Source organism: Lonchura striata, chromosome 5, assembly GCF_050655825.1.
Source record: "Lonchura striata isolate lonStrDom1 chromosome 5, ASM5065582v1, whole genome shotgun sequence".
Taxonomy (NCBI): Eukaryota; Metazoa; Chordata; class Aves; order Passeriformes; family Estrildidae; genus Lonchura; species Lonchura striata.
Window position 1 is genome coordinate 63,970,222 of NC_140707.1, and position 23,035 is coordinate 63,993,256.

At 44.2% G+C, this 23,035-nt stretch overlaps 1 protein-coding gene and 1 non-coding gene across 4 annotated transcripts; both read left to right on the forward strand.

Annotated features, from left to right (window-relative positions):
- The first annotated feature begins 14,380 nt into the window (after positions 1-14,380).
- Positions 14,381-21,766, forward strand: EIF5 (eukaryotic translation initiation factor 5). 3 transcript variants are annotated; one of them, XM_085580796.1, is made up of 13 exons: positions 14,381-14,406; positions 14,574-14,766; positions 16,014-16,208; positions 16,734-17,013; positions 17,276-17,357; positions 17,580-17,752; positions 18,058-18,169; positions 18,822-18,961; positions 19,442-19,600; positions 19,798-19,959; positions 20,208-20,372; positions 20,594-20,728; positions 21,367-21,766. In XM_085580796.1, the coding sequence occupies exons 4-13, from the start codon at positions 16,942-16,944 to the stop codon at positions 21,457-21,459; spliced, it is 1,293 nt and encodes a 430-aa protein (XP_085436922.1). In that variant the 5' UTR covers positions 14,381-14,406; positions 14,574-14,766; positions 16,014-16,208; positions 16,734-16,941; the 3' UTR covers positions 21,460-21,766. The 3 variants fall into 3 exon arrangements, with proteins under 3 accessions (XP_085436922.1, XP_085436923.1, XP_021384544.1); XM_085580797.1 differs by having other exon boundaries at positions 16,066-16,208; XM_021528869.4 differs by lacking the exon at positions 16,014-16,208.
- On the forward strand, positions 18,499-18,622 carry LOC116183780 (small nucleolar RNA SNORA28). Its single transcript, XR_004148473.1, has one exon. It is a non-coding gene; the product is annotated as a small nucleolar RNA SNORA28 (small nucleolar RNA).
- Positions 21,767-23,035: the final 1,269 nt, after the last annotated feature.

Genomic DNA, 23,035 nt, shown 5'->3' on the forward strand with positions numbered 1-23,035 from the left:
TCCTGAAAGGGTATACCCAGGATCTCAGCAATCAGACACAAGTCAGAAGGAGAGCCCCATTCAATGAGCAGAAAACCTGTCCAGAGATTCAAGTTTATTTTCTGAGAGCTTTTCTTACATCCTTGGCACAAACGAAACAAGTCAAAACCAAAATCCTGCACCAGCTTTTCATTTAGCAGCTTAGTGGTCACAACCCTGACAGATATCCATCAGATAAACAAGCAATGGGAGAGGGCCCCTATAACCAGGACCTTCTTTGTTCTGATCTCTACTTGCCTGGCTTTCATCTGGCCTGTCTGGAGAATCCAGTGTTTTTGCCCAGTGCTTAAGTCATCAGACTGAGGTGAGTCCTTTCATTAACTGCATGGCCAGTGTGAAGAAGTGTACATCTCTAAACCAAATTGCTTCTATACGCAGAAAAAAAGACACAGGATTAGGCAATGTCCTTCCTCTCAAATTAATGCAGATATCTGAAATAGGCCAGTCAAGGAGCACACCAGCACTGCCTCATTCTCTTCATCAGTAGCAGAAGGAATTCAGAGTGAGTAGCTCAGGCACTGATATGCATGTATCAGAATAGATGAACCACAGCCTGAATTTCCAGAAATTAACCACAACAAAGAATGTCAGGAGCCCATCTCCAGGCCCATGGGTCTTCTGACTTTTCACTGCCATGAAAAAAACAGATGTATATGATCTGTGAGGGCACGGGGTCAGCTGTATGACTGATGGCTCATGGCCACGATGGGCTGCAGACTGTGCAATGGAACCAGCAAAGGTTGCTTGCTAGGGTGAGCCACCTCAGCAGGAGGGAAGTTCCATATAGAATCCTCTTTGCCAGCCTCCCCAGAACAACACCAGCAGCCCAGAGCTTCTGCACAGCTGGGAAACACCTCTGCTTCTTGGTTTCAAAGCTGCACAAGGAACATCAGAATGTGCTGCTGAGAGGATGAAAGCATGGGGACAATCTTTTTCTGCCACAGAAAAAGGCAAGAGGTTAATCTGGTTGTGAGAGTCTGGTGTTTGCTGACAACTTTTCTGCCTCTGTCTCTTGCCCAAGAGCTATTACCCCAGAATAAGGGGGTCTCAAGTGCCTCTTTGGCAATCCACCAACACATTGCAGACACTAAAATTCATTAAAGTTACTTTCATCTGTCCTTTGAAATTCATCTCAAGCCTGAAGCTCCTGAAGCTCCCATCCCAAGCATCCTGCCTCCCTCAGGTAACAGCTGGTACCATCCAGGTACCTGCAAAAAGAAACAGGAGTTTCAAAAGAAGCAACACAGGCAAAGACAACTGAAGCAGATCCAACTCACCTTCCAAGCCCTAAGTAACATTTATTTCTCCAGCAAGACCATGCTGCCACAGTGCAGCAGGTGCAGCCTGCAGATGGAGTTACACAAACTACATCTTCCACACAAGGCAGGCAACAGCAAGTTCTCCTGCAAACAGATGAGCAGGGAAAGGACAGGCCCTGTTACATATGGTATAGCATGGGAACTCACCTCTGGGTCTAAGACACAGAGAGGAAGAATGATGCTCAATTTTAAGAACATGGGGCATATTCTGAAAACTGGAATGGCCTGGTTCCAAGCTGGCTGAAGGCTTAGCCATGCTTCACTACCTCGGTCATCTGACACTGATATGCCATATATTTCTAATATTGCTCTAGGGAAACCACTTGTTTGGGACAAACATTATGAAGACAGCTTCTTACACCCCAAATTTTACAATTTTTTTCCATCCCTTATATAATACTCACATACAGATGACTTATGCTATCTATAACCTGCAACAGCTCGTATGTGATGTTGCACTGAATTTTCTTTAAGCATATTTTGGGGGGTGATAAGTTAATCCACATATACTTAAGCAGTCACTGACACATGCATTCTCTATCTTATTATCTTGCCTTGAACAAGAACTGAAAGCAGCAATTATTCACTGCACTCATTAGCAGCAAAAACAGATTCCAGCCATTTCAGTTACACTCCTGAAATTACGCAGTTGGTGGTTGGTGCCAGAGTCCCATTTAGCTCAAGAGCCTTTTGTAACAACAACAAACAATAGCTTCTTCTTCATTTATCTGGCTTCCCTTAAGAGGAAGAACTCATGTTACAAAGGAAGGGCTACATAATAATGTTTTACTAGCTCAAGGTACACAGGACTTTCATGAGTATCTTAGAGATTTCAGTATTCACAATACCCATGAAAGTTATGAGTAGCCCAAAGGAAAACAGTCAGTTCTTGGTAAAAGAAGAAGTACTAATGAGAGAGTACTAATAGTCACAAGCCAACAAAAAGCAGAAGGAAAGGTGCAATGTAGCTGGGTTATCAGCTGGGTTATCAGCTGTGCTGTAACAGGAGAGCTGGTGCAGGCCTGCTCTGTATCCCACGAGCACCATGCATGATGTCCCTGAAGATCACAGAGCCACCCCACAAGCTGAAGGTGTTGCAGAGGTGAGAAATGCAACTCCTCTATCCTCGCTAAACAGAAAACACCAGTTGTCTCCTCCTCTCACCAAAGTGATGTTCCCCTCACTCTACCTTTCCCCATGGGAATGTTCATGTGTCATTCCAGTACAAAGCTGCTAGGACAGCAAGTTCAAAATCACATCAGACTCATTCCTTAAACATTCCTTTTTCCTTTCTGTTTTTTTTTTTTACAAGTATGAAATGAAGACTTGTCTTCTTCAGAGGGGGTAATTATTTATTAAGAATGGCCTGCCAGCACCATGAATTTTACATGACAGAATATAATTTCCATCCCACAACATATTTAAACCTCTCCTCATTAGTCATCAGAACTCTGATCCTGCAGCCAGAAGATGTGGCACATCCCACCAGGAGTCCTGGCACAGGGTCTGGACTAATGTTGTTCACAGGCCTATTCCCTCTTCCTACTGACCACCCTGAAACACATCCTGCCCTGAAGCATTGCCTTGGAGGAGACAGATCTGCTGCATCAGCTCCTGCCTGCAATGTGTCCCACTGAAATGCCCCCACACACAGGCTGTTTGGAATACACAGATGTGAGCAGAGATTTGGCAGGTCTAGCAGAGCATCCTATCTGCTGCAAGGCCTCTGGAGGTCACAGATAAGCTAACCCAGGCAAGGGCAATGCTGTGGGCATAGATATACCAGCAAAACAGGACAGGCAGCAGATCAGCCATGTCCTCCCTTCATTCTGCACTAGATGATTTTGCACCTAGTGCACAACTCAGTTGATGACTGTGGAGTTATACTTGGTAATGAGTGTCCAGAAAGCCCAGATTTTACAGTAAACTAAATGTATCCAATTCTCAATTGGCTATGGAAGATTAGCTGGGTTGGGGATTAACACTCTCTCCCCATAGCAACCACAGCTACAACACCACAGCACCACACATGGAACACAAGCCCCCCTGGGCTGTTCCCCACTTTCACCACAGCAGGTTAAAACTGTCCCACTCAGGACAGAAACTGCCAGGTTTCCTACAGTCCTTTCGCCTGTAGGTGAAAGATAAAACCTAAATAAGTTCTTATCCCCTAAATACCACATAGCCTGTACAAGTCAGGATCTGTTTTATCTAGGTTACCCCATCCCACATTTTCTTCAATGGCTGAAAGTTGAAGATATTTACATGAACCAGCCAACATTAAAACAAGAACACACCATGTAGCCTGCAAAAGCTGTCCCAAGCATTAGGCAGCTGGTGTGCTGACACCGTTGCCTATGTGCTGAGTAATGATGTCTCACTATTTCTTTCTGCTCCCTTACCCATCTCTTTCCATCTGTTTTTCCTTGGCATCTATTTGGATCATATGGTGCTCAAAGCAGGGCTTTCTGCTAGCACCTAAGAGATAATCTGTGACAGGGCACTGCAAAAATCAGTCTGATTGATTCATGTGAGTAATTGGTGAACTGGAGTCAACACTGTACAAGGATGTGTATGAATGGGTTAAGCATGGTGTGTCTGGATAGAAAATGTGACTCATAAGTGTTACTAACGTTATTCTTTCTCATGTCCATAAAGCTAAGTAAGAAATGGCAGAAATGGAGTGGGTAGAAAAAGACAGTGGGCTGGCAGGCAACTATCTCTGAAATACAACTTCACTGAGTTATAGATCAGATGCTGAGAAGAGCAGAGCATTTGCTACTCCTACACACAGCCCCATTTCTTCTCTTACAGCTATTAACATCTCATGCTTCTCCGTTTTGTTTTTGCTTCATCTTTCACATACACAGCCCAAGACTTGAATCTTATCTTCATGTATCCCAGTGACTTCCTGGCATGTCATGTGCATGCACAGCTACACCCACACATTGAGGCATCTCTTTCTCTGCCTTCTGTACACGATGATAGTGCAACTACACTGGTCACCAGGACAACAGTCACAGCCTGTCAAACTGATAAGAAGTTGGTTGGTTGGGTTCATGCTCTGAAAGAGCAAGATGGGCAATAAATGTAATACACAGCAGTGAACTGCAAATGACATTTGATTTTCCCCTTAGGGAGCTGAAATGGGAATGAACATGAGAGTAACAAAGAAAGAAGAGAGTCTGAAGAGGCTTGCTGTTTAACTTTTAAAGCTCTTTAGTTAACGGGAAATGGGAATTTTCCTGTGTAAGACACAGCAAATTCAGATGTGGGTCTTATCTCAGCCTTCTCGTGAAAAGGCAGAGGTTTTGAGCCCACACAGTCCCAAATTTCTGAAAGCTGAAAGCGACCAAAGCTACTGTCATGCCAACGGGCTCAGAGATTGTCACTACCAGACACTAAAGTAGGGGGCAACTAAAAGAAATAAGCATTTACTTTGCTAGAATTGCCTTTCACTAATAGCAGCCAGGACTGCTGCAGGACTCTGCTACCTCACCCAACATGTCTCTTGGCTGGATCTGAACCCACTGAAGCTATTTGTTCCTGCAAAAGAGCCCCACCAGACAGTGCCAAGCTGCATACAGATATAGGACGTGCCATTCAAGAAAACTATTTTGCCAAACACATATTTGGTAGTTATGGGAGTCAAGATGTACATCCAAACTTTTGAATGCTGTCAAAGCTCAGGGAAACACAGGCCTGGTATCTCTCACATTCAATCTAACAACTTCAAGGTCCACAGTCTAACCATTTTGTCAGTGCAGAAATAGACACAAAAGACAGTCTGAAAAGAAAACCAGTTGTAACTTGAAGTCTATTTTATCTTGTTATCTCTAGCCTATGGCAGGTGTAATTTATCAAAGTGGTAAAGCCTTGTCACAACAAAAAGGAACTGCACATATCCAGGTGAAGTACAAGAACTTTGGTAAGATGATCTCTCTAAAACTGATAAGCAACACTCTCCTGTCTCTTTGAGAGATATTCATGGACGCAGCAGGGCTTCAACCAAAGCAAGATTTGCTTTAGCTGTGTTTAAAATAAGGTCTGAACATCCAGGTCACACTGGTCAAACTGTAATCTAAACGGGAAGAGGGAAGCAATACAAATACTAGCAGACAACACTGGTGATAAAGGGGTAGGTGATGGTTAAAGGTTTCCTCACCACCTTTGCTCCTCACTCCTTCCTAAACACAGATGAAGAACTTAAGTGTCTGTATCCTGTCTCTCACCTGGTGGCCCAGCATTCAGACACCCTCTCCATCCCCTAGACTGTGTATAAGGGAGAGGGGAACTTCAATCCAGCTGCACAAATATCTCTGTTTTGCCTGGGGATGAGATATGCACATTCAAGGTCTTTCTAAGCACAACAAACCAATGCCAAGAAACAGAGGAATGTCATCAAGGTCATATAGTTTGGTTTCTTGCACTTGTTTTGCATCTCACTCAAAATAGGCATGCTTAACTCAGGGAGACAGAGAGGCCTTTCTCAGCGAGCAATGCGCGTGTGCTCCTGGGTCACCTGAGGCGGCTGTCTGTCTGCCGGGGGCCCTTTACCCCGTTTAGATTGTAGCTGCATCCTTTTAGTATCAAGATGTGGATACTTAATGCATGCTCACCTTTGCCCCTAGCCACACTCTGTTTCTGCTTAGCTAATGCTTTTCTTGGCAAGCTCAGCCAGGCAAGTCAGAGTTCAGCTTGCACCCGATCAGCTGAAGCAGAGATGACTGGCTCTGGGAAATGCTGCAGAGGCACGGCCAAAACGAACTGAAGTCGCCTACAAGGAGCTGCAAATTACCCTGTGTTGGTACTCAGCCAGTTTGATTCTGGCTCATGACGGGGCATCCAGCCACAGCCAAAGGACAAATCAAAATAAACAAACCAGAAATTTCTTCTAGGGACATATTATGAAGAGATTTTCAAAGCAGGATTTAAGAACAGAATACTGTCTGTCCATGCCTTAGCAGCATGGACAGCACAATGACAGGCCCTCTAAAAAGCTTTAAGTGCAGTCAATGCCAGTGAGAAGTGGACAAGATAAAAGACACAGAACACAAGTGAAGACATATACAGATTTTCACAGCTCTGGCAGAGCTCTCCCATGCAAGCAATGCATGAGCTTTCAAAAGTGGTCAGAGCAAATGGCTGAAGCTTAGCTGGTCCTGAGTACAGGCTTAAGACTCTGTGTTTTATTTAATATTTTTAGGTACTTGTTGAGAAGCAGTTATCAGTTATGAAAGAGATTACTGTGGGAAACCCATGACTAGTAACTCTCCTTTGATTCATGTGTTCTCATTAGTAGGTCTTTTGAAGAATATATTGCACAGCCTTTTGTGCAACAGCCCTGTGCAGAGTCCACAGATGTAGGCAGACAGATCTCCCCAATGCCAATAATATCTCCCAAAGGTCTCTCAGGAGGTATACTGAGATAGGTTAGAATCAGTATGGGAAACACAACATTTTGCAGATCTGGAGCATGATAAGTAAACAGGCAAAAAACAGGTGAATGTGCCACAGCCCAAAGTCAGCTACAAAGCTGCCTTTAAGACCTTTGCTCGGGCAAAAGGAGTCCTGAGTCTCACTCTATAGCAGGTTTGTGCTGGCTCTCAAGCAACTTGGCCAGCAGGCTGAGACTTGGCAGCCCACCACTACTTTTCCTGATTCCCTGCTGCTCCAGGATGTGAGTGAGCTGTGAGCAATCTGGCTGCACCCATCCCAGCATATGCCTCCTGAGCACCAGAGCTAGCACAGAGCTGGACAAGGTGCAGGGGATAAGCTGTTCACCCTCCTGCCCATCCAAATGTTTTTCAGGGTGCAGAACTCAGTAGCTCAGGACTCTCTGCAAAGGAACTCAGTGGGATTCCATCATAGCTGTGAGAGAAGAAATTTCAGCCTTTATCTGTATGACTCAGCTGTTTACTGTAAGTCTCTGTGGGAGCAGCAGTGACACTGAGATTCACAATTCATTGTCTATAAAATAAAAAGAAGTTTTATCAACTGTCTACCAGTAAACATCCTTCAGAGCACATAGACCCACACAGAGATTTACCGTCAAAGCAGATAGACTAAACTATCAAAACCACTTGTTCCAGTACTTCTTGTCTCAGTGCACCAGGGAAAAAAAAACAACCAAACAAGCAGGGAAAGTAAAGGCTTTCTTTAGCCACATTAGGTTCAACGAATCAAAAGAACTGGATATCTGATTACAAAAAGTAAACTTTTATAAGCATATGTCTTTGAAGACAGAAGCATTATAGCCATAATCAGGGGTAAGTGCACAAAGCCAGTACCAGGAATGATGCCTCAGAAGTAAAGTCTCTGAGTTAAACCAGCACATTATCCACTGGTATAAAATGCTGCATCCCCACAGACTTGAATGAGCTCACACATATTTACACATGACCTTCAAGATCCCACCTGCATCCACACACCCTTCCTAACTTGAGAGTATTCATCCATCATCTGGTCATCCATTAATCTGTCAAACATCTCTGCTGGTTTCAGCTGGGGTAGAGTTAATTTGCTTCACAAGGGCTGGTACAAGGATAGGTTTTAGATGTGCAAACAATCAGAAATTAGAGGAGCTGTGTATTTATTACACATTTCTGAATAAGTCATGCCAAATATCTAGGACAAACAATACATTAAGTCCTAAAGAATCCTTTGAAAGCTTTTTGTCTGCTGGAGGCAACAATGAAAAAGTAACATGATAGAAAGGGAACAGTAAATCATTAATGATAATGATTAAAAACTAACTATGGGTGAGATGCAGCAAGTAATACTGAAAACAGCCAGAATATTTTTTGAGTATCTCATCTTTTAGAGGTTGGAGTAGTTGTGAGGAACTTTAGGAAGACCTACTTTGTGTCCTTTATTGCAAATAAGACACAGAAGATACAAAATCCATTGAGAACTATACAACAACATGTTGCAGTTGATTCAGATGTTGCATGTCTACATCAGGCACTGAAGCCAAATTGCTACTGGACTTTAAATTACTTGTGCAAATAAGGCTTAAGAAAAAGGCATCTTAAGGACACTGGTGAAATAAGTATAAATTAGACTAAGTGCCAAATAATGCATTATACATGTGATCTCACTTAGATGCACCCAATCATTTTGGAATCCTAAAATCAAGTTCTGAAAGAATTACAGTGTCAAAATGTTCACAGCTACCACATAATGTAATTCAGTTGTGGGTGCCACAGTTTTCCAAATGAGTGTGGTAGCCACAAATCATTATATCATTAGCATTTATTTTAGATCCCTTCAACTCTATGAAAAGGCCTGTTTCAGGAAAGCTTGTATCCTGAGACTATCCCAAGTAAAAAGCTCAAAAACAACCACTAAGATTGGTTAAGATTTTTTTTCTTCAGATAAACCCCTTGAGCTTCAAGGAAAAATTCACTCTGCATTACGCTTTTGAGCCTGCACTGGCCCAACTCTTTGTCTTAAGACTTTTGAAAAACTGACTTTGGAAATAACTCAATGCAGTAAAATCCTTCTAAAAATGTTTTCCCTTCAGTGCCTCCTGGGTCACTCTCAAAAACAGAGGTCTACATTAGGTCAATAAAATCATGCTAGACGTTACAGTCAACACTATGTATGACCCAGATTCATATTCAAGGATATTTTTAGCCTCATTTCTTAAACAACCAAGATTTATGCAATGGTGGTGAGTGTGTTTGTGTGTGAGTATGCACCTACCTGTGTCCTCAGCACCATTTACCTGTTCCTGAACCCCCTGCATATTTCCAAACACACTGGCATTCACAGGAAGAGACATTATTAGAGCTCCAAGTCAGCTTTTATTAGGTGTCCAAGAATCCCCACCGGCCAAAACCAGACTTAATTTATAATAGCAGTCCTGGAAAACATGTGTGTTATTAGCTGTTTTAATATTGCTACTAGTCTGTGTAATACCCTAAGCATGCCTAACACTTGGCATATGCAAACCATAGGACAAAGATTTTGCCTCTATTTTCCTATTTAAGTACCACTCCCCCTGCTTTGTTTTGTAGTTTGGCAAACAATTTATTTTAGTAATATAAATATTTGAGCTGCAAACCACCGAAGCATTCAAAGCCTTTGGCACTGCAAGGTAGTCATGTATTATTTGCTTCATTACAAAAGGTAATCCCTGTGTTTTTATTAAGAAGCTGGCACCAGCTGTAATCAAGCTGCTGGTTAAACATACCAAACAACCAGCAAATTCTCAGCCATTATGTACAAATTCAACATTATCCTCTAGGACCTCTAGTTCCCTGAAAAATACCTTCAACATCACAAGAGAAGAAACTCTTAGGAATTTAAAATCAGATTTAGGAGAAGAAAATATTTTCTGTGATGTGTCTGCCTGTTTCCAAATGCACAGCACCAGCCAAGCAGCACCTTCAAAGGTTTTGTTTTGGAGAACATAAAATTTTCCTTTGCCTTCAAAACTGGCTTTTCCTTTGTTTTCAGCCCAAGCATCTGGGATGCCATATCCTCTTCCTAGAGCTGCCAGCAGAAGCACAAACTTAACTCCTAAGTGGGCCTCAGTACTGCCTCCAAAGCTCAGCTCTCCCAGCAATGCCCTTGTATTTTTCTACAGCAAAGAAACTCCTCCTTGCTCAGATGGGCAGAAGAAATGAGCAAAATCTGCTGCACCCAGAAGGGCAGACCCTGAAAAACAAGATCAGCAGCCACATTTTGGCTCACAAGAGAAGGGCTGTGAGAGCACTTAAGATCTCCAAGGTGTCCCCAGTCTGGGAGGAGGTTTGGAGATAGGCTCTCAATACCAGGGGCTACCACATTTTCCCTTAGGAAAAGTAAAAAGCTAAAAGGTAACTCTAAGTACTCATTACTCTTTTTTACTACTTAGAATTAAATCTGCTGGGAAATCTATAGTGATAATCACAGTACTGGTTGCCAGACCACCAGAAGCCAATGAAAAGGGATGAAGGGGGATTAATCTGTGGAGGTGATGGCAAAGCACGACAGCTGCAGAGGGCCTGAGCAATTTCTTTAGGGAAATAGAAGTGCAGATTGCTAAAATGGCACTGGAAGAGAGATTTAACTAAACACACAGGCAGATCTTCATGTCTGAAGCTTGACTATGATAAGAAGCAGAGAAATGTAAATGCAGTGGTTACTAATGGGCATTATGAGCAGACAGGCAGCTTTGACAGCATGTTCTCAGCTGGAAGCTGTACTCCCAGGGACTCTTATCTTCCACATCCACTTCTTTCAGCAACCATATAAATGTAGCAGGCAGATTTGCCAACCACAGCATGCAACTGCTGGATAATGGCAGTGGTTGCCAATAAGGCCCATAGCCAAAACTGATGCCTAGACAAACTGAGAAAACCAGGCTTCCCTGATTCCTATCACCAGCATTTCCACTTTCTGGTGAGACACACAGAGAAAAGACAGGTTTCCAAGGCAGAGACTTCACTGCTATCAAACACTGGTTTGTATTCTGAAGAGAAGCTGATTGCCTCTCCTTGCTGTGGTGACTCCCTTGTGTAGGGACATACACTGGAAGAGAAAGAGGGAGGGTACAGGGAACCTCACTAGTGAGAAGACCAGATCTAGGGCAGGGCTCAGGCTGTCAGCTGACACTGAACCCAGACCCAAAACACTAGCTGGGAGATTCTAGTATTTCTGCATGGTAATAGAAGCAACAAAAATGACTTCCATTAATAATGGCTCTATGTGTGCAACATCACACACTTACTTTCATGTTTTTCTCTGTTTACTAATTCCTGAGCTACTAATAATAGCTAACAGAAATGATGGTGCTGCAGAACATGGAAAGAAAAGCATTTCACAAAGTGAACCTCCCCAAGACGGCCAGTGAGGTGCTGGACAGAAATTACTCTGAAGCTCCTGAACAGTAAAACCAGAATTAACCTCTGCCCTTGTGAATGATCAATGTCTAGCGTCAATCCTGATGGATTTCGGACCCACCCTTCCCTAAATGTTAGCTATTCCAACTGACATGTAAATAATTAAACTTTCTCTACACACTGCCAAGATAGGAAGAAGAAAGGCTATTGCTGTTCCACATAACTATAGATAAGCTTGGCCCTCCTTCCATCTCCTGAAATTACATCCAAAGCCAGCATGAGGAGGAATCCCTTACTCAGGTGCTAAGGTTCCTGCCTGCACTGCATGAAATAAGAGCTCTGACCCAGCCTCTGGGAGAAAACACACGCAGCAGAGACAAAACATTCTTCAAGGCCAAGGTTACCAAGAGGGCACTGAATTAGGGTTATGTTTGCAGCCAGCCACACCACTGAGGGAGGACAAGCTCGCTGAATAAACCACAGAGGGACATCAGGTTACCAATCGGGGATTTAAAGGACACATTGTAACTGTTCAGTTGACAAACCTAATTCTGAAAATGTTAAATATGTTAAGAATTTCAATAGAGTTTTGATTTTGCTGCATTGTCACAGTCATTGATTCTTGGTTATTTCTAATAAAAACCAGCTAAGGCAACATGGAACAAACTTGGTTTGTTCAAGGCTGAACTCAGCAATAATAAAGCATTTCTATGACAAGGAGAAGCACCCTAAATTCAACTGTGGAAAATTTCCTATTCTTAGATGTGAAACCATTTGGAAAACCTGACTTACTAATGTAATTTAAAATGTCATATCTACAAAAGTATGTATAAAACCTGCATAGTTTCTGTCAATAAAACACAAAGTACACAAACAGTCTGTATTTTGAAGGTCACACAAGCAATGTGTACTATGAACTTTGGGATTCATGAAATTGTGACATTTTAAAGTGGGAGGAGATAAAATATTTTTCTGTCTTGTTCATATCATGAAATATTAAAATGAACAAACTAAATATTAAGATTCAGTAAAAAATATTTTGAATCTAACACTTAATATTAATTAATTTTCTGCTGAGGAAAAAAATCAACAACTAGGCACCATGAAGTCAATAATCCATAATTTTGGTCTGATTTGCATGATCCAGGAGAATGTCATGTGGCTTCACGTGGATAAGACCTGCTTTTTGCAGAAGAAACACCATCTTAAAAGTACCTCTTTAATTTTTGTCAATTTATATACTATATTTAAAAACTATCTTCCTTTGTGCTATTAATTGTAAGGGTTCAGAGTTATTCATAACATCAAATAGTACCAAATCCTGGGTCTCTTTCCCAGCAGCTCTCTAAGTGGTGTTGGCAACAGTATACTTTAACACTTGTAATTTATTAACCCCCTAGGTGTTGTAATAGGGAGCTAAAGCCACAGTCAGGAGGCATTTAGCAAGTTATATGTGCTACATAGTTTCACAGCAAAGGATTTTCTGCGGTGCTTTTCTTGCCTCACACTTTTTTATTACTTTTTTCCTCTCCTGGTAACTGCCAAGCCCTACATACTTTGGAGATGCTTCCTTATTTTGCCCTAACATACTCTCTCCCATTTCAGAAAGTGTTGCCGTGCATTTATCAAGAAGACATTTTACATATCCTGAAGAATGTTTACCTTTTTCAAATGCTGATAGTGAAGTCCAAGACAAACTTACATGATGGACCCTGCATCCCCAGAGGTGCCCAAGGCCAGGTTGGATGTGTCTGGTCTGGTGGATGGTGTTCCTGCCCATGGTGAGGGGTTAGCACTAGATGATCTTTAAGGTCCCTTCCAACCCAAACCATTCCATGATTCTTTACAGGACACTGTCCTGGCTAGAACGACCAGCTATTCCACATACTGAAAGGAGACATGTAGGAGGGGCAGCTAACACAATGAGGGTTTTGATAGAAAGCACCAAGATGTGCGCATTTATCTCGGGTTGCTTTTTCATTGTTGCTGTATGCTACTGGAAGTGGCAGTAGTCCTGCTTTTGTGACTTGCAAGAAAACATCATTTATCAGCCACCTTCCTGAGTGCAGTTCTTCTGCATATTCGACCAAAAATGTTCAATATGTACTTCAAGGTTCAACAGGAGTGATGTCTCCTTTGACCACATCTACGTGATATCGAAGTCAGGCAGGAAAACTACACATTAAAACCAACTTTAGGCAGGCAGAGATTTAGAGCATTATTTAATGTCACTACTAGTTTTATTGTCATTCCCTCTCTTTTCCTCTACTCCCACAGAGCCATCAAGAAGCTGGCTGCCCACTCAGTTCATAAAGTCAGGGAAAAATTCTTTGCCACCTGAACATTATTGACACTGTAAAATCCCCAAAACGTATAACTCCTGTGATACTGGAGGAGCGTAGATGGAAGATGGGAAAGAACAAGAAATGGAAAAAAGGATGCAAGTTTTCTGCTTTTTATGTGAAAATAAATCAAGATATGCATTTCATTCAGGATCTCAATTCAGCTACATAGGGCTGGCAACATTTTCCACTAAGAATAGAGTACATGCTTACGGCACTTGTGTCATTCTTTGTAAGGCACCCAGAGCCACCCAACGCTGAGCCTTTATGACACGGGAATTAAACAACAGGCTCTTCCCCAACCCCACAAGCCGGCTGTGCAGGAAAAACACAACTTATTCAGCAACTTAATTGCTTTGAATTCTTTGTATTATTACTTGTAACATAGTTGCTGAGATGTCAAGCGCTGGGTCACTGCCCTCCAGGGAGTAGCTCGCCCCCCACCCACGGGCAGAGTTTGGGCACACCTGGCAGGACGGAGGGGCCGGGGGAAGCTGGGAGCGCCCTCAGCCCCGGGGAGCGCCCTCAGCCCCCTCAGCCCCTCAGCCCCGGGGAGCCCCCTCAGCCCCCTCAGCCCCGGCCCCGCCGCACCGGCCCGGCCTCGGCCCCCCCCGCCCCGCGCTCTCTCGCGAGACTCGGTCGCTGTAGACGCGATGTCCTTTGGGGCACTGGCGAGGGGGAGCACACGGGGGAGGGAGGCAAAGCCTTGATTGATAGCGGCGTTCACCAATAGGCGAGGGGAGCGGCGAGGTTTTAGCCAATAGCTTCACAGCGAGGGGAGCGGTGAGCCAATGGCGACGGTGGGGGGCGGGGCGCAGCGCTGGCTGATTGATCCCAGCTCTGGCGTTGTTCAGTCGGAGCGAGAACATTCTAGAGGTGAGTACGGGGCAGCCATTGCCGGGTCCCGTTCGCCGGCCCCTGCTGCCTCAGCTGCGCGCCTCTCGCCGCCTCTCCCTCCCCCCTTCCCTCTTCTCCCCCCTCCTCTTCCCTCTCCCTCGCAGGTGCCGCCGCTAACGATGCTCCTGATTGTATCTTGCCCGCAGATTGCCCGGCGCCGCTCTCCCTGGTGATACCGCCCGCCCCAGGACGCCGGGACCCGGAGGCTGCGGCGTCCGCCTCCGCCTCCCTCTCCGTCTGGATATAAGCGCCCCCTCGGCCCTGTTCTCCTCTCACAATCGGCTTCGTCGCAGCCCGGGGCGAGCAGCGTTGGGTTTATGTCTTTATTGGACGAAAACGGTGAGTGCTAATAGTGGGCTAGTGCGGGTGAGGGCAGCGGGGTAAGGGGAGCGGGGGCCGGCGGGTGGTTGGGGCCGGGCTGGGGCCTCAGGCTGCCGGTGAACGGTGGAGATTCGCTGAGGTTTTGTGTAACGAAGCGTCCGGGACTTTGACGGGAGGGGGAGGAGAAGCAACGCGGGGCGGGGGAGCAAACAACATAAAACCGCACAACAAAACTCAACTCTGAAAGCAGTAAACCTTCATCTGTGGGGTTATTGTTTGCTGTTGGGGCGGGGGCGAGGGCGAGGATTTTTTTTTTTTTTTAATTTATATTCGTTTCGCCGCCGCCATGCGACGAGACAAGATGGCGGCGGCGGGGCCGCGCCTCCCGCGCTGTGCCCGGGGGGGGCAGTGGCGCAGTTCCCACCGGGCGCGGGGGGGGGCGCTCGGCCCCGCTCCCGGGGGGCGGCGGGGGCTCCCCCGTGCCGTGCGGGGCGCATGCGCGGCCGGCGGCGGCTCCCGGCGCTGAGTCAGCGTTTAATTGCTGCATTTATGAGTCACCGGCGGCGGGGCGGGGGCGCGGCGCTGTGCGGCAGGGAGCCGGTGTGCCTTCCCGCTCTGTCCTCCGTGCGCGGCGAGGGGGGGTGGTGCTTGGGATGAGGTGGTGTGGGCACCAGGAGAGGGAGCTGCAGCCTGCAGCGGATCAGTGCTGCGCTCTGGAAGGGGGGAAAACGGTACGCTCCTTCTGGGAGCTCGGCCACCGAGAGAGCTGCTTCCTCGGCATTTCTAAAGACACGTGGTCAGGTTACACCGCGGCTCTTTTTAGACATCCTGGGGAAGGAAATAGTGTGTTGTAAACGGAGTCCTAGCGGTGTGGTTTTTGCTGAGGAAGGGTAAAATTGTATCAGGGCTAATGTAGAAGACAAGGCACATAGAGATCTATGTTCTTATTGTGTAAAGAAGTTGTAAACGTGACCAGAGGACTCGGATCATGTTGCACCATAGGCACGCTCTTCCACATAAATACTAAGAAAGCTTTTTTAATGTGTCAACGCTTCTGTCATTAACGATAACAACGTGATGACGTGTCAGAATAGCCATGCTCTGTAATCAGGGTTGCCTGTGTACTCAACCAATTGTGGCTTAAGTACTCTTAGATCTGATTATAGAAGCACGTGTTAATTTAAATATGTAAATACTGCTCAAGGCAACGTTAATAATAGGATTCATCCTCCTTCCCCTTCCTCCCCCCCTCCCTTTCCCCCAAGAAAAAATCAACTGGAAAAGCTGCTGCACTGCTCTGTACCTCTGCATTGCTAGGCTTTCTACAGTGAAGCAACTTCTGTCAGACTTTATCAGGCTTATTGTTAAGTCAGAACTCAACAGAAGCTGCTATGAGAATCCATAAGTGAGAGAGAGAATTACGTAATTTTCAACTCTTTTCCACTCCGATTCAAAAACTGGTAAGCCATGTAGAAACTGTTGGGCTACAGATTGCTGCTGCTTCATCTTACTTATATTTTGCAACATTTTGGCAGACTTCAGTTTGTGATAGGTTCATGATGTGGAATTTGAAATGGATTTCCAAATATTTCTCCTGATTTCCTGTGCCCTTCAGCCTGAAACTGTACCACGTGACCCTTATGGCGCAAGTCACTGGTCTGCATAATCGAGGCGTGTGCCCTTCCTTAGTGATCCCAGAACTCCTGCTGGAATTAATTGTATAAAAAAGTAGTTGTAAGCTGTTCAGTGGTTTTAGGGCAGTAAGAGAGGGTGGAAAGCTTGGTGGTGCAGTTAAAGAAAAGTTCCTTAGCAGTACAAGCCAAGGATGGATTTCAGTTCCATAGGTTGAAGAAAGCCATAGCATAAGAAATGTACTTTTCCCTTTATTCACCTTAAATATCATGCATTATATAGCTTTGTGGCAAGAGTGGATTGATGTACATGAATCTAAACTTAATTTTTTTGTGTGTTGTTAACACTTGCAGAGCTGTTGCGCAGCCACTGGTACCTGTATTGGGGAAACATAGCATACAAGCAAGAACCTTACAGCCTCAGTGGCGAAAATTTTTTCATGTCAGAGACCGAGAACTCTTGCAGTCGTTTATGTCATCCCGTCTTCTCCAGACAGAAGATACCAAAAAACTGCAATCAAAGATCTCTTCATCTTATTGATAAAGCTACTAATAAGGCAAAATGTCTGTCAACGTCAACCGCAGTGTTTCAGATCAGTTCTATCGCTACAAAATGCCCCGTCTGATTGCCAAGGTAACTTCCTAAGCAGCAGCTGGAAGCAAAGCAGGGAGTGTTCTCCCATAACTGGTTTTCCCAGGGTGGGAAAGAGAGGCCAGGATAATGCTTGGTCACTCAGAGCAGGGAGGATGTGCCCTCCTCCGGTCCACACTAAGTACATGTTAGTCTTGGAAGGAGTTGCACTTCAAAGCGGAATTTTGGTGTAGTTAAATGGAAATGCACACTGGGTTTGGCTGTTGCAAACATTTGACCTTAAAATATTATTTGTTTTCTGTAGGTGGAGGGCAAAGGAAATGGAATAAAGACGGTTATAGTCAACATGGTTGACGTTGCAAAGGCGCTTAATCGGCCTCCAACGTGTAAGTATTGTGGAATGACACAGCATTTTGTAATGCTTTTCTGTTTGAAGTGGTAGTGTGAATTGGCTAGTAAAGCATTAATACTGTTCCTTAAAGATTTGTAGGAAAAAAACATGATTATCTCAGGATTAAAGAATGGACAGAAACAGTAGCCTCTACTTGCTCTTTAAGAATCAGAACAAAGATATGAATGTGGTAATGGCTGTAATTCTTCCTTTACAGATCCTACCAAATTTTTTGGTTGTGAGCTGGGAGCACAGACCCAGTTTGATGTTAAGAATGACCGTTACATTGTCAATGGATCTCATGAGGCGAATAAGCTGCAAGACATGTTGGATGGATTCATTAAAAAATTTGTTCTCTGTCCTGAGTGTGAGAATCCTGAAACTGATCTGGTGAGTGCTATGTCTGCATTAACAATGACACCATGGAAACACTGTGTTAGGTGTTTATGAAAGCGGTGCAAAGTTAAGAGACTTCAGTATCTATGAACAGAAATTAAAGTACACATTTTTGCACCCTTTGGGAAGGTTTTGCATCTCTAACAGTTCATAACTTCTGGGATAAATTATTACTTCTAAACTTTGTCTTTAGAGGGTGATACTAAAGTATTTGAACCTCTGGCTTAAAATGTAGACATCAGGCTTTAATGCAGTTGTTCTGTAAGTAGTAAATTAACTGGAGGTTGTTCTCTTTACAGCATGTCAATCCTAAGAAACAAACTATAGGTAACTCTTGCAAAGCCTGTGGCTATCGAGGCATGCTTGACACAAACCATAAACTCTGCACGTTCATTCTCAAAAACCCACCTGGTAAGTGCCTTTCCTTACCTCTGGGGATAAAGAGAACTGTATTAGTGGTGTTATGGAAGTAGAAAAATAAATAGCTCACATTTAATTGAAATGTAAAAAGGCACCAGCATACTCCTAGAGTGGTTTTGGGGATCAAGATTGAAGGAGCTGTACTGGTAATGTTTTTTTTCCTTACAATGTGTTCTTCTCAAGTGTAGCTATTGGTTAAAAGCTGGATTTGCCTGTGCATGACAAAACTTACAAGAAAGGAAGGCAGTTAGCTTTAGGTCAGCATGAAATGTGAGAGCAGGAAGTAAAAAACTGTAGTAAATGCAAACTGTAATCTGTGCAAGCAACACTCTGTAGTAAGCATCTAGTTGCCTGCTGCAATTTAAGCTTGCTAGAATAGAAAAGTCTAACCTATTCCAGGGGTCTCTGCTTTGTGAGGTTACCTGTTATATAGACTTGGACAGTCTTGGTGACAAGCAGGACTGGCTGCAGCTGGGGGTTTCCCCACCAAATGTACATCTTCCCTGAGTGTGTTTGGGGATGGGTACTACCCATAACTTGCAGCTAATGACAGCATCCAAACCCACTTGGGGATTTGGCAAAGGTGCAGGGACTTTCTAGTTTGCTCTAGTTCATAGAACAAAACATTAAAATTCACTTGCAGAAAGTGGTGACACTGGTACAGGAAAGAAAGAAAAGGAGAAGAAGAACAGAAAAGGCAAGGACAAAGAGAATGGTTCTGTGTCCAGCAATGAGACACTTCCACCCCCACCACCAGAGGAGATTACTCCTCCACAGGTTGTGGTAAGTAGAAGGGAAAGTGGGGAGATGAGGGTGTGTGTTGTGTTGCTCAGATTTAAATCTCTGAAGTCACTGGCATTCCTTGCTGGTCAACATTGCACCTAAAAGTCTTACTTTATCCAGAGCTTAGTGCCAGAATAGAAGGGTCCCTGATTTTACTCTATAGCATCTTTATCAGCTCATCAGTACCAGAATTTATGCTCCTTACTAAGTCAAAGCTGCCTATACTTTATCACTCCTTTTCAGGCACCTGTGTACTAGGTAGAATGGTTGAACTGCAGTTCAGGTAGCCCTGCAGATGGCTATAGAATTAGGTTTAGCTACCATTACTTCCTATATTTGCACTTTCACCGTGATCGTTGACTTGGAAATTTTATTCCAAACATTTCTTAAGGCTGTCAAGTCTGTATTATTTCTATCCTCATGTCATACTAAGCTTGCAGTAATATTTTGTGGCACTCTTGTTTTGGTTTTGTATTGTAGGAGGAGGAGGATGATGATGACTGGGGTGAGGACACAACAGAAGAAGCCCAGAGGCGTAGAATGGATGAAATCAGTGACCATGCCAAGAACCTCACACTTAGTGAAGACCTGGAAAGAACTATAGAGGAGAGAGTCAACTTACTGTTTGATTTTGTAAAGGTAACTACTCTCTGGTTGTTGGCTTGATGTAATCGCTTGGCTGTAATTGTACAACATGTTTGTGAGGAAACCAAAAGCAACTTGCTTGAGCTCCTGCAGAGTGCTGTCTCTACCAGCAGTGGGAAGGGATGACTGCGAAGAGCATGAATGCAGACCTCAAGTGGCATTAAAATGTTTCTATACCTGTTTCCCTCTAGAAAAAGAAGGAAGAAGGTGTCATTGATACTTCTGACAAAGACATTGTAGCAGAAGCAGAGAGACTGGATGTAAAGGCTATGGGCCCACTTGTTCTCACTGAAGTCCTTTTTGATGAAAAGATTCGTGAACAAATCAGAAAATACAGACGTCACTTCCTTCGTGTAAGCCATCTCTTCTGCACTCATTGTGACAACTGTTGGCAGGTTTTTGTAGCAGTTGCTTGGTACTATGGGGAAGGACTTTTTGTAGTGTTTTATTTTTAAACTTCTTGGCTAGGGGGAGCTGCTGGGAAGGGATAATATGAATTACTGTAAACTTAGCAATCTCATAGAACTGCTTCTGCTCTGTTCAGTCTGGAGAGAGGGTAAAAAAGCTCATTCAATCACTTCTGCTTTTATCACAACTCTAGTTCTGCCACAACAACAAGAAAGCTCAGAGGTACCTTCTCCATGGCTTTGAGTGTGTGGTAGCTATGCATCAGTCTCAGCTTATTTCAAAAATACCACATATTTTGAAGGAAATGTATGACGCAGATCTTCTGGAAGAAGAAGTCATCCTTGGCTGGGCAGAAAAGGTAAAGGGCAGTTTGTAATGTACTGTAGCAATTAAATACCTGAAGGTAGCCTAGTGCATCTGGCTTCTCCATTCCTGGTGTAACTTGTGGACCAAGAGGCCTCCTTCACAAAAATGGGCTGTGGAAGGCAGTGGGTGAGATCAGAGTTCCAGTTCAGGCAGTATTTGGGTACAATCTGGTGTAAGCTCCTTCACTGTTCACTCAAAGTATCTGTCTTTCAGGCCTCAAAGAAATACGTTTCAAAGGACCTTGCCAAAGAAATCCGTGTCAAAGCAGAACCATTTATTAAATGGCTAAAGGAAGCTGAAGAAGAATCTTCCGGTAATGAAGAAGAGGATGAAGATGAAAACATAGAGGTAGGAAAGGCTTGCTTACTGTCAGCAGCTCCAAGGCTGCTCTGTTCCTGCATGCTGAAGTCTTGTAACCTTGTCCTGGTGCACTCTGAAATTGATTACTTGGGGTATTAGTGTGCATGTTGGGAACAGGAGGAACACTCAGTTTACAGTGCCTTTTAAGTGCTGCTAATTGGTGTCAACGATATCTACATGATATCAGTGTAATGCAGTTGCACCTGGGTAGTCCAAGACCATGCCATTCTACAGTGGCAGTAGCAGTTCACGTAGTGCAAGGTTGACAGGGGGTATCAAGCATCGTGTCTCATGTTGTAGATGAGTTTGTTAGATAAGCTGATGGAAGAATAACTGACCATTTTCCTCACAGTTCAGACCTGGGTGTAATCTGTTGGTTACACTCCAGCTGGCTGTGGCTGGGAGTGTTTTTAGACAGGGATTGGTTGGTTGGTCTCCTCCCAGCATTGTATTATTCTCCTCCTGAGTAGGAGATGCTGCTTCCCCCAGATGTACACGCACAGTTCTGCCCTACAAAGCAGGGATTCATGAATGGCCATGGTCAGGAGGGTGGTTGGGTGTTGGAATTACTCCAGTGCTTAGTGGCAGTAGGTGCTGTAGTTAAAGGAAGTGTCTTGTCTCCACAGGTGGTGTACTCCACAACTGCCAGTGTACCTAAAGTTGAAACTGTGAAGCCTGCAAACAATAAAGATGATGATATCGATATTGATGCCATTTAAAGTGATGCAACATAGCTTCCAGCATAGTAATGCAAACTTCTCTGCATTTTCTGCCAGAAGTGTGACTTGTATGTGCACAAGCTGAAATGGCTTAACATCCTGCTACTTTGTACTCTAAAAAATGTATCTTTTTACTGTGACTGGTCTTGTGTAACTAAGCCTAATACCAAGGAGTCAGCACGTCGGTGAACTGATCGAGTTTGCAACTGGCATGTTCTATTTTGTTTTTCTAACTTGTGTTGGACACATACTTGGAGCACATTTATACAGTTGTGGAAATAAAGGATTTGGTTTTGGTCAATCTTCATTTGTGATTCAACCCCCTTATTGCTTTTCCAAGTAAGTATTTACACAGCTCAGCGAAATTTGTGAAGCTGATCACACAATGACAATCTCTTGAATGAAACAAAATCCCACCTTAACCACCCTAGAAGCTGTTCCAACAGTGGAGATTTGAAACCTGGGCAAGAAGCACGTGTTGGGTAATCAACAGTGTGCAGCTGCCAGCTTCTTAAAGCAGGACAGCTGTGTCTGTATTCTGATCTTTGGATGCTTGGAGTGTTTTAAACAAACTTCAATTGTAATCATACATGAGTTGGGTTTTGTCTTGGGTTTTTCCTTTCCTGTGGTTTTCAACAGCTCCAAATCCAGGATTAATGCAGCAGGAGCTGGTACTGCTGCAGTTGGTGTGTGCTGCCCCTGAGGACCTGGCTGTTGCCAGGGGCCCAGCTGTGCAGTGCCACCACAGCACAGGACCAGCAGTGTCCAGCTCCAGCCTCACTTGGGGAGGGAGGGGCAGAGGAGGAGATCTGGCACCTGAGTGCAGAGGTCCCCAGTTTCACATCTCTGGAAGTCAGTGTCTTAAATACCAATGTTGAGGGATCAGATTTCTTTAAAAGTGGGATAACTTCAAAATCAGGAACCTGGTATGACATGGTGTGTGACAAGTTTTGTCCAGGGAGGAGTTAAGGGTGAGGGTTTTGTTCCTCACAGCTGCCTGCCAGGAAAATCAAAGAGTGTTTTGAGTTTTTTGTTGGATTCAGTATGAGAAGTTTTGAGAGATCAAGGCTGCAGTGCATGGTGAGCTGCTTTTTCTAGTCGGGTTGTTCTGGCTGGACTTGGAATTGGACAAATGCAAAGATTGTTTGGGTAATTGCAGCAGGGGTGCCTTGATCTGCAGGTTCTGTTCCACAGTGTCTTGTGTTGCATGTGGCCCTGGCAGTGAGTTATCACTGGGCACTAGCAGCTGTGGCAAACAGTGCCAGAACCATGGGGTAAAGTCATGGGACATTTCAAAATGCCCTTTTATGTGGATTTCTATTGCTGCAATACAAACCCACAATTTTTAATTTAGAGACAGGTTTATTCCTGGCTTTTGTCTAAAAGAAAATCTGTTCTCCATTGGGTTTAAACCAGGTTTGTATTTCCAAAATGCCCATTTCCATGCATGTTTGGGAACTTGGAAGATTGATTACTAGTGCCTGTGTATGCTCTCAGGAACACATCTGTTCCTCTTGGTGCAGGCAGTGCCTCCCTTGTGTAACTTGTGAGCACACCCTGATAAGTGTTACTCTCA